General features: G+C 41.4%; 1 protein-coding gene across 1 annotated transcript in view; it reads left to right on the top strand.

The window, feature by feature from the left end:
- sdhb (succinate dehydrogenase complex, subunit B, iron sulfur (Ip)) overlaps positions 1–11643 on the top strand; it is a 36457-nt gene that overhangs the window by 22338 nt on the left and 2476 nt on the right. The window contains exons 3-5 of the mRNA XM_072244940.1: positions 905–990; positions 6989–7125; positions 7675–7791. Coding sequence (XP_072101041.1) covers positions 905–990; positions 6989–7125; positions 7675–7791 — 340 coding nt within the window. The remainder of the gene's footprint in view (positions 1–904; positions 991–6988; positions 7126–7674; positions 7792–11643) is intronic.

Below are 11643 nucleotides of genomic sequence, written 5' to 3'. Positions count from 1 at the left end.
ATTAAAGTAATTGTCTCTTAAAATTAAAAATGGTTTTTTATGTCCAAAATTGTTATTCTGTATATTAATGCTAATGATAAAAGTTGCATGATGTAGGAGATTTTAAAGGAGTACACGTGAAATAGTATAAAAAATGAACAAAAGTGAATATTCAACATTTAACAGCGTATGTGGACAATAATTTAAAAGCTCTAAATCTATATAAGACTAAATAAATAGGAATAATTAGCTTTATATTATGTCTGACTGTGTGACAAAACTAAGTAATGACAAGGAAAAACACATTTTATGAAAAAAATTACAAAATCAGGAGATTGTACCAAAATATTGCTTGATTGCTGAGACCTTGTTCTATAAACATATAAGTTTAGATTTCTTAACATTTAAGATTTTTTCTTTTCAAAATTAAAACCTGTTTTATCCAAATTCTCAAGAATCAGTGAAGTACTATTGAACTTCCAGTTGTAGTATCTTTTAGTCCTTGTCTCGGTTTCCATGGTTAGTTTCTAATTGTAATTGTAAAAAGAACAATTTTTTGATTGAGTTGCCTGTTTCTGTAATTTTCTTAGCCCCACAATTCTGTCAAACTTGCACTTCCTCAACTGCAGGCACTTGTACTTCCCGCACTTCTTTCACAATATCCTTGATTGAGATGTTTCACCCTCAGAATTCTCCTGTTTATCTCTAACTCGCACTCTTTTAAAATGTTGATTGAATTGGCTCTTTGAAGTAATAGCAAGACTTCTGTCAATGTGCTGTAGTCCTCTGACTCTGTGACTCCTGATACTTTTGTTTGTTGTCAAATTTTACTGATTACGAACTTGAGACATGATGCTTAACATAATGTACAAGTGCTTGTTGTTTCACCTTGAGTTTTAACTCTTAACCTGCTGTAACCCTACAGATGTGGTCCAATGGTACTAGATGCTCTTATCAAGATCAAGAATGAGATTGACTCTACACTAACTTTCCGCAGGTCTTGCAGAGAGGGTAAGTATATGGCATGTGTTGGTGAGTGGGATCCGGGGAGGAAGTGAAATGGAATGTGTGGCACTTCAGTGTATTTCAGCTTATTTTGCATAGTGTATTAATGGTTTCATGAATTATGAAAAATAACGGAAATTTATAATATGCATGTTCTGCAACACCAATGGAGGAGTCCCATTTTTAATACTCATTTTGACCTAAACATACCTCTTTCAATGTTGTAGAAACAATTTACTTTCCTCATAGAAAACAGGTCTTTGCTGCCAATGGCTTGGAAGCACAGACTCTGAATCCCTTTAAGACATTATGTCCAATGGCCGTTGTTTTGTTTTTAAAGAAAAATAAATTAATTCCTGAATCCTTCATTGTAATCTTTTGTTATTGAAGTGAGACATGGGCAGACCTGAAACAATGCTATGGAGAGAAATTTACTGCCCATTACTTCTGGTATGTGGGACAGCAATGAAGGTCCTTCATTTCTGGTGGTGTTCAGAGCTTTCTTCATTACGTCAGTAGCTTCCTCTCAGTTTTCGCTACGGTCAGTCTTGTAAATCCCAGGTGGAGACTCAGGAATACTATTGCACTCAGGTGTAGAAGGATTCTTCATTGTAGTTTCCGTAATAATTTTGTTTTACAGTCAGGGTTGTTGGCCCTGAGCTGAACCCCCAAATCTGGAGGTCTGGTGATCCACTCTGAGTCTGGCCTCTACCCTTAGACCTGTTTGGTATGGGTGACCCTATCAAAAGCCAAAGCATAGGGCCCTGACTCCAGCCAGCGGCCAGCATGGTTCTCCAGGTCATTGAGGCACGCAAGCCTCCAAACCACAATAAGCTTGTGGTCCCTTTGAAGGTATGGCGAGAAAGGCAAAAAGTGTGTGTGAGAGACAGATTGCTGCAAGTTTGTATGGTTGTGGAGGCACCACTGCCTTTTCAGCTGATAAGTGTTTCCAAGCCCTGGGAAATCAAATGCACAGACCCTTGTTGAAAAGTTATAATTACTAACCTGCCTCTCTGGAGAGAATTTAAAACGCAAACACGAAACTCTGCAGATGCTGGAATTTCAAGCAACGCACATAAAAGTTGTTGGTGAACGCAGCAGGCAGGCAGCATCTCTAGGAAGAGGTACAGTCGACGTTTCAGGCCGAGACCCTTCGTCAGGACTAACTGAAGGAAGAGCTAGTAAGAGATTTGAAAGTGTGAGGGGGAGATACAAAATGACAGGAGAAGACAGGAGGGGGGAGGGATGGAGCCAGGAGCTGGACAGGTGATTGGCAAAAGGGATATGAGAGGATCATGGGACAGGAGGCCTAGGGGGAAAGAAAGGGGGAGGGGGAGAAACCCAGAGGTATGGGCAAGGGGTATAGTGAGAGTGACAGAGGGAGAAAAGGGAGAGAGACAAACAGAATATATATAAATAACAGATGGGGTACAAGGGGAGGTGGGGCTTTAACGGAAGTTAGAGAATTCAGTGTTCATGCCATCAGATTGGAGGCTACCCCAGTCGGAATATAAGGTGTTGTTCCTCCAACCTGAGTGTGGCCTCATCTTTACAGTAGAGGAGGCTGTGGATAGACATATCAGAATGGGATGTGGAATTAAAATGTGTGGCCACTGGGAGATCCTGCTTTCTCTGGCAGACAGAGCGTAGATGTTCAGCGAAACGGTCTTCCAGCCTGTGCCAGGTCTCGCCAATATATAGAAGGCTGCATTGGGAGTACCAGACGCAGTATATCACCCCAGCCGACTCACAGGTGAAGTGTCACCTCACCTGGAAGGGCTGTCTGGGTCTCTGAATGGTGGTAAGGAGGAAGTGTAAGGGCTGTGTAGCACTTGTTCCGCTTACAAGGATAAGTGCTGGGAGGGAGATGGGGTGGGAAGGGATTGGGGGGACGAATGGACAAGGGAGTTGCATAGGGAGCGATCCCTGCATAAAGTGGGGGGGGGGGGGAGGGAAAGATGTGCTTGGTGGTGGGATCCTGTTGGAGGTGGTGGAATTTACAGAGAATTAATGGTCCTGGACTTATTTCATAATTTACATACTATTATTTAACTATTTATGGTTCTATTACTGTTTATTATTTAGTGGTGCAAACTGTAATGAAAACCAATTTCCCTCGGGATCAATAAAGTATGACTATTATATGTTTGGACCCGGAGGCTGGTGGGGTGGTAGGTGAGGACCGGGGAACCCTATTCCTAGTGGGGTGACGGGAGGATGGGGTGAAAGCAGATGTGTGTGAAATGGGGAGAGATGCGTTTGAGGAGCAGAGTTGATGGTGGAGGAAGGGAATCCCCTTTCTTTAAAAAAGGAGGACATCTCCTTCGTCCTGGAATGAAAAGCCTCATCCCACCCCACCAGCCTCCGGGTCCAACGTATAATTCTCTGTAACTTCTGCCACCTCCGACGGGATCCCACCACTAAGCAGGTCGTTCCCTCCCCCTGCTTTCTGCAGGGATCGCTCCCTACGTGACTCCCTTGTCCATTCGTCCCCCCCCCCCCCCCCCATCCCTCCCCACCGATCTCCCTCCTGCACTTACCCTCGTAAGCGGAACAAGTGCTACACATGCCCTTACACTTCCTCCCCTCACTACCGGTTCAGGGGCCCCAGACAGTCCTTCCAGGTGAGATGACACTTCACCTGTGAGTCGGCTGGGGTGATATACTGCGTCCGGTGCTTACCCGATGCGGCCTTCTATATATTGGCGAGACCCGACGCAGACTGGGAGACCGCTTTGCTGAACACCTACGCTCTGTCCGCCAGAGAAAGCAGGATCTCCCAGTGGCCACAACATTTTAATTCCATGTCCCATTCCCATTCTGGATATGTCTATCCACAGCCTCCTCTACTGTAAAGATGAAGCCACACTCAGGTTGGAGGAACAACACCTGATATTCCGTACTGGGTAGCCTCCAACCTGATGGCATGATCATTGACTTCTCTAACTTACGCTAATGCCCCACCTCCTCCTTGTACTCCATCCATCCATCCATCCATCCATCCATCCATTATTTATTTATTTATTTATTTATTTTATTATATACTTTTTCTCTCTCTCCTTTTTCTCCCTCTGTCCCCCTCACTATACCCCTCTGCCCATCCTCTGGGTTTCTCTCCCCCTCCCCCCTTCTTTCTCCCTGGGCCTCCTGTCCATTGATCCTCGCATATCCCTTTTGCCCTATCACCTGTCCAGCTCTTGGCTCCATCCCCTCCCCCTCCCCCTCCAACTTTCAAATCCCTTACTAACTCTTCCTTCAGTTAGTCCTGACGAAGGGTCTCGGCCTGAAACGTCGCCTGTACCTCTTCCTAGAGATGCTGCCTGGCCTGCTGTGTTCACACAGCAACTTTGATGTGTGTCTCTGGAGAGAATAATCAGTTCAATCCCAAAGCTATATTTGTTAATCCGAACGTATCTGCAATTTGTGGTAAGCTGAAAGCTAGGTTGCTTTTTATTTTAACGAATTCCAGTTTAAGATGGCATTGGTGAAGCGCGGTTAGAACTTGCTGGAAACAAACAAGACTATAAATTACTGTATTAATCACACACTCTTTCTCAGATACGATCACTGAAATCAATAGTCTATAACTTCCCTTTTGGAGTTGAGCTTTTAAAACGTCTGTATGACCTTGCATTTCTTTAGTGGAATGGACTGAAGTCTCTAAGGCGCAGGATGGGTGTGGTGTGTTTGTGCCAAATTCAGGCGGCAGGGCCTGGAGTTGTGAGCGAGGATGAGCCAATGTTCGGCCATTGCTGAGCAGACTTGGAGGTGACTCGATCGACCAGAACTGAAGCAAGGTGGAATCTAGGCGTCAGAGGTCTGGGCCCGGGGCCCGGGAGCATATTGAAGCACCATGGAATGGGTCTGGTAGTGAGGAATGACCTGGGGTTCAGGACCACATGGAGCGCTGGGCCAGATTGAAAAGATCAGGCTGTTGGGATTGGAAGCGGGGCAACAGGCACAAATCTGCTCGCTGCTTCGAGATGTGTACGTGTTACATGCTGAACTGAGGCTGTGGCTTGTAGCCTGCTGGGCTCCTGAATCAGCTGCAGTGACTCGTGGCTGTGGGACTCACTTAGAAATCATAGAAAAACTACAGCACAGAAACAGGCCTTTTGGCCCTTCTTGGCTGTGCTGAACCATTTTCTGCCCTAGTTCCCACTGACCTGCACACGGACCATATCCCTCCGTACACTTCCCCATCCATGTATCTATCCAATTCTTAAATGTTAAAAAAGAACCCGCATTTACCACCTTGTCTGGCAGCTCAGTCCCACACTCCCCACCACTCTCTGTGTGAAGAAGCTCCCCCAATGTTCCCTTTAAACTTCTCCCCCCCTTCACCCTTAACCTATGTCCTCTGGTTTTTTTTTCTCCCCTTGCCTTAGTGGAAAAGCCTGCTTGCATTCACTCTATCTATACCCATCATAATTTTATATACCTCTATCAAATCTCCCCTCATTCTTCTACGCTCCGGGGAATAAAGTCCTAACCTATTCAACCTTTCTCTGTAACTGAGCTTTTCAAGTCCCTGGCAACATCCTTGTAAACCTTTCTGTGCACTCCTTTCAACCTTATTAATATCCTTCCTGTAATTTGATGACCAAAACTGAACACGATACTCCAGATTCGGCCTCACCAATGCCTTGTACAACCTCATCATAACATTCCAGCTCTTGTACTCAGTACTTTGATTAATAAAGGCCAATGTACCAAAAGCTCTCTTTACGACCCTATCTACCTGTGATGCCACTTTTACGGAATTTTGTATCTGTATTCCCAGATCCCTCTGTTCTACTGCACTCTTAAGTGCCTTACCATTTACCCTGTATGTTCTACCTTGGTTTGTCCTTCCAAAGTGCAATACCTCACACTTGTCTGTATTAAACTCCATCTGCTGTTTTTCAGCCCATTTTTCCAGCTGGTCCAGATCCCTCTGCAAGCTTTGAAAACCTTCCTCACTGTCCACTACACCTCTAATCTTTGTATCATCAGCAAATTTGCTGATCCAATTTACCACATTATCATCCCGATCATTGATATAGATGACAAATAACAATGGACCCAGCACTTATCCCTGTGACACACCACTAGTTACAGGCCTCCACTCTGAGAAGCAATCCTCTACTACCACTCTTTGGCTTCTTCCATTGAGCCAATGTCTCATCCAATTTACCCACCTCTCCATGTATACCTAGCCACTGAATTTTCCTAACTAACCTCCCATGCAGGACCTTGTCAAAGGCCTTACTGAAGTCCATATAGACAATATCCACTGCTTTCCTTCCCTTCATCCACTTTCCTGGTAACCTCCTCGAAAAACTCCAATCGATTGGTCAAACATGACCTACCACGCACAAAGCCATGTTGACTGTCCCTAATAAGTCCGTATCTATCCAAATGCTTGTAGATTCTGTCTCTTAGTACTCCCTCCAATAACTTACCCACTACTGACGTCAAACTTACCGGCCTATAATTTCCCCGATTACTTTTCGATCCTTTTTTAAACAACGGAACAACATGAGCCATTCTTCCGTCAACTTCAGTTCTGAATGTTATTTGCTTACTTGTTTGCATGTTTTTTTTCCCTGCACATTGGGTGTTTGAGGATCTTTTTTAATAGGTTCTATTGGGTTTCTTTGTTTTGTGGCTGCCTGTAAGGAGACAAATTTCAAGGTGGCATATAGTATACATACTTCAATAATAAATGTACTTTGAGCTTTGAATAATTTATTGGAGGAGAGCAACTAAAATTCCTTCTTGGGTCTTTGATGTAGAACTTGTTCAAATGTTTCCTGTTTATAAGGGACATACATGATGCCAATGAAATATGATCTCTAATCATTTCTGTTTGATCTTTATATTAATTTAAGAGATGGTTAGGGTGACTTTTGTAGTTTTTATTTAAGCAGTATTGTACAGTGCAGATTTGATGAGCTTGTTTGGCACTTTAGTTTAATAGTTCAGCAAGTATGATCAGTTTGACAAAGATTTCTGTTCTCAGGAATTTGTGGCTCCTGTGCTATGAACATCAATGGAGGGAACACTTTGGCATGCATCTGCAAAATTGACACCAACCTCGACAAAGTATCAAAGATTTACCCCCTACCTCACATGTATGTAGTAAAGGATCTTGTTCCGGTGAGTTTTTATTCTCTACCCTTTTGCTTGCTCATTGTCTTTACAATTTCTGCATTGATTGGAAGAATTCTTAATTCTTTTCTATTGCTACTGTCAACTGGAAGTTGATTATTTGACACAGATAGTCTCCAGCCAAGTTCAAGTACTATGCTAGCATCAGTAGTACTATTTAATTATTTATGATTCACCATGAAGCTGGAACAGGAATCCATTCTGTTGCTCTCCCCCGAAGTGATTATCCTAATCATTTTATTAAAGCTAAAATTACTTAATACTATATTACTTGTTGTACATGACCATTTTATTCCATGGCTTACAATATTTGGTTTTGCTTTCTTGAAACTCTCTCCAAAATGACTTGATTACAGTTTTACTCTGAAATATATTTATATATTTTAAAGGTCATTTAGTTCCACCGCATCATCCAGCAACGTAGTCTGGAATAATGGTCTTAAGTTTATTTACTAAAATGATTTCTGCTTTGCTGTCAATATATTGTTTTACTGATTATATTCAGATTGCCTTTGATGCTCTTCTCTTTTCCTCTAGGACCTCAGTAACTTCTATGCTCAGTACAAATCAATAAAACCTTACCTGCAGAAGAAGGATGAATCTCAAGCAGGCAAGGACCAGTACCTGCAATCAATTGAGGATAGACAAAAACTGGTAAGGCAGCAAGAGGGCGCATGCAAGATTATAATATTCTTTCACTAGTCACAATCAGCAGATTCCTTTTTTCCCCAGATTCAAGGTTTTGTTTTTGGTGAAAGTCCCATGAATATCATTAGTTCAATGCATTTTATTTATCCCAAATGTAAAAAATTAAATATTCTCACTCATCAAACAAACTGAATCAAATCTATGAAGATTACAATTCATTGTCATCCAGAATTGATCAGGAATCAGAATCGGGTTTAATATATCTGGCGTGTGTTGTGAAATTTGTTGTTTTGTATCAACAGTACATAATAATAAAAAACTATAAATTACAATAAGAAATATTTTTGAAAAGTAATGCAAAAAGGGCAAAAAAAAGATCTAGGTAGTATACATGGGTTAATCTGATGGCAGAGAGGAAGATGCTGTTCCTAAAGCATTGACTGTGTGTCCTCCTGTACCTCCTTGAGGGTAGAAATGAGAAGAGGTCAGTGGTCCCCAACCACCGGGTCACAAAGCGTGTGCTACCAGGCCACGAGGAAACGACATGATTTGGCGATATGAAATGATATGAATCAGCTGCACCTTTCCTCATTCCCTGTCATGCACTGTTGAAGTTGAAATAACCTACTAAACCATACCAGATAACACACAAAACCTAAAATAACACGAACATATAGTAAAAGCAGGAATGATATGATAAATACACAGCCTATATAAAGTAGAAATAATGTATGTACAGTGTAGTTTCACTTAGCGGAATCAGGAACATTAAGCCAAAACCGATTTGTAGAGGAAAAAATCGGCAGGTACATGCATGCGCACACAGGTGCCCATGCAAGGCTTCATGGTCATGGTAGTCTTTCTCGGGGTAAACACAAGTGCCCCATATTTGACCGCTACTTTTGTGCCTTATTTGGGAGTGAGAAAGTTGGCAACCCTATTTAAACACCCCCCACCACCCCGCAAGAATATTGTCAATATTAAACCGGTCCATGGTGCGAAAAAGGTTGGGGACCCCTGTCCTGGGTGATGGGGGTCTCCTGAATGATGGGTGGTAAATAGTCTTTCAGGAAAACTATTCATTCAGAAATTCACAGCCTTGCTTCACTGAGGTTTAGTTTTGTACCAGTCTCTATCAAACCTGATTGAAACAGGCAAAAGTTGGGTATAATTTGCAGGGCCAGCATTAATTACTTATCCTGGTTTGTTCTTGGAATTAAACAATTTTCTTTATCTCACAGCTCTTACTGCAATGATTAATCTGAAGGACCTGTTAGGTACTTGCTTATTTTGCTTCTGTAAGTAGAGGTGGATTTAGTAAGGGCCGTTGAAGACAAATTGTTGCATTACATGGTATTATGGGGGTGATGCAGAAAGTGGAAGTTTGTTTTTTGTTTAAGTGGTGTGGGCTTTTCATGCTGAGCCAGCATGTATTTGCCCATCCTGAACTGCTGTTTAGCAGCCACCTTGGAACTGCTGAAGTCCTTGAGTGTGGGTATACCCACAATGGTGTTACGAAAGGAGTTATGGGATTTTGACCCAGCAGTGTTGAAGGAGCTTTGATATACTTTCAAGTTGGGATGGTGTGGGGCTTGGAAGGCATTTAGTGCTGCCAGTTCTCGCATATTCCCACTTCGGAATTTGTGATAGAGGAAAGGTCATTGATGATTCAGCTAAAGATTGTTTTAACTAAGAAACTGCAGAAAACCCATTTCCAGGTCTGGGATAGGTTTTAACCATCATAACTATTTCCTTTGGTGTCAGTTATGACTCCAGTCAACTGCAAAATTTGCCTGTTAAAACCCATTCATAAATTTCTGTGATTTCTTGATATTGCACTTAGTCAAATAATATCGAAAGTTATGGACTTGTAATTTACTCTTGGAATTGAGATAAAGACTGTAATACCCAAAGCTAACTTATTCATGTGAAACCCAAATTGAGAATCAGTGAGCAGATTAGTGAATAAATATTTAATAGCATTGATAGAAAATCAATTATGCTTTCCACTAAATAACTGATAGACAGGGGTAGTAACTGACTACATTTTATGTATTCTGCCTTTTTTGAGCACTGACATGATCTCACAAATGGACAATTCCACAAGGTGCTGGGAAGGTTCCCAGGCGATGTGCAGGTCTCTGCGCAGACAGACAGGTCTGAGAAGTGACCTCACATATATAATGACAGAAGTTAATGAACAATAGAGAAGTACTGCATAAAGTGAAAAATTTAAAGATCTCTATCATGTATCAAATATCTCTGATATTTGTCAGTGTCAGAGTGAACGTGTCACCTGACGGTATGCTGATCATGGAACAAGCAAAAATCTTTCGTGATGAATTGAAGGTAATTATGTATGTTCAACAAACTGGTTGCACAAATTTAGGAAGAGGTGCAGCATTAAATCTTTGAAGTGTCTGTTGATCACAAAGCAGCAGAGAAATACACTGAGTTTGCTAAGATTGTCACTGAAGAAAAGATTGGTTTTTATACCTTACATAAACCTTTTTTTTAAAAAATAAAATACTAAGAGTGTACTGTAACCCTTTCATCAAAACATGACATTGTAGATGGAGACTGTAAACCTGCCTTTGTTTGTTGTTTTACAGCTGATTCAGGTATTCTCCTGATGCTGTTTTCGTTACCCTGCACACTGAGTATTTTCATTAATGTACATAATCATAAAATTATTACAATTAATATGTGCGATGAACAAGTGTAAGACACTGCTTACCCGTAGCACATAAATTGAGTTGGAAATGATGGCAATCCCAAGCTATCTTATTATATATTCAGAAATCTGAAACACTTCTGCACCAAGCATTTTGGTAAGGAGTACATGACCTAGGAAGTCAATAAGCTGATATGGTAAGGTTAGTGTACACCAGTAGTACCCTCAGTGGCCACTTTGAGATGCAGGAGTGGAAACCAGTGTGGTCTTCTACTGCTGTAGCCCATCCACTTTAAGGTTCAATGTGTTGTGTGTTCAGAGATGCTCTTCAGCACACCACTGTTGTAACACACGGTTATTTGAGTTACTAGCGCCTTGAATCACTCTGGTCATTCTCCTCTGACCTCGCTCATTAACAAGGTGATTTTGCCCACATAACTGCTGCTCACTGGATGTTTTGTTTTGTTTTTCACACTATTCTCTGTAAACGCTAGAGTCTATTATGCATGAAAACCCTGGGAAATCAGCAATTTCTGAGATACTCAAGCACCCCCCCCCCCAAAAAAACACTTCTGGCACCAATAATCATTCCATGGTCTTAGTCAGTTAGATCACACTTCTTCCCCATTTTGCTATTGTTCTGTATCTTGACCATGTCTGTGTGCTTTTATGCATTGAGTTGCTGCCATTTGCATTAACGAGGTCTACCTAATAAGTGGCCACTGAGTGTATATTGCTCGTAGAACAATAGTGCTGAAGGGATCCAGATTCCTTGAACGTGCCCGTGTCAGACTATTGTGCAGTGGTATTGACTAGGTGTGTCATTCATTTTCATTGACAACAGTGATTAGGTCAATGTGGTTTTATTACTTTTATTGTGATACTCATACAACTAAATGACTTGTAGGTTCATTTCAGAGACAATTCAGAGTGAACCTAATTGAAAACTTCATTATGATTAGTTGAAAAGAGGATAGAATTACCAGATAGTGAATTCTGAAACTTGCCAATTACAAACTTTGATAATGTTCTTCATGATACAATATCCTGAAATTTTTCCATTAAAGACTAGAAAATACTTTGTGCATGTGGTATTTGATTAATAGTGTGCAGATTTGATTATAAGTTATTATTCTTTACTGTTTGATTAGTTACTCCATCTTTGACTGAAATCCTTGTGTTGC

This window comes from Mobula birostris, chromosome 27 (genome assembly GCF_030028105.1).
Source record: "Mobula birostris isolate sMobBir1 chromosome 27, sMobBir1.hap1, whole genome shotgun sequence".
In the NCBI taxonomy this organism is placed as follows: Eukaryota; Metazoa; Chordata; class Chondrichthyes; order Myliobatiformes; family Myliobatidae; genus Mobula; species Mobula birostris.
The sequence above is the reverse complement of the archived record's forward strand: the minus strand, read 5'-3'. Positions and strand labels throughout refer to the sequence as shown.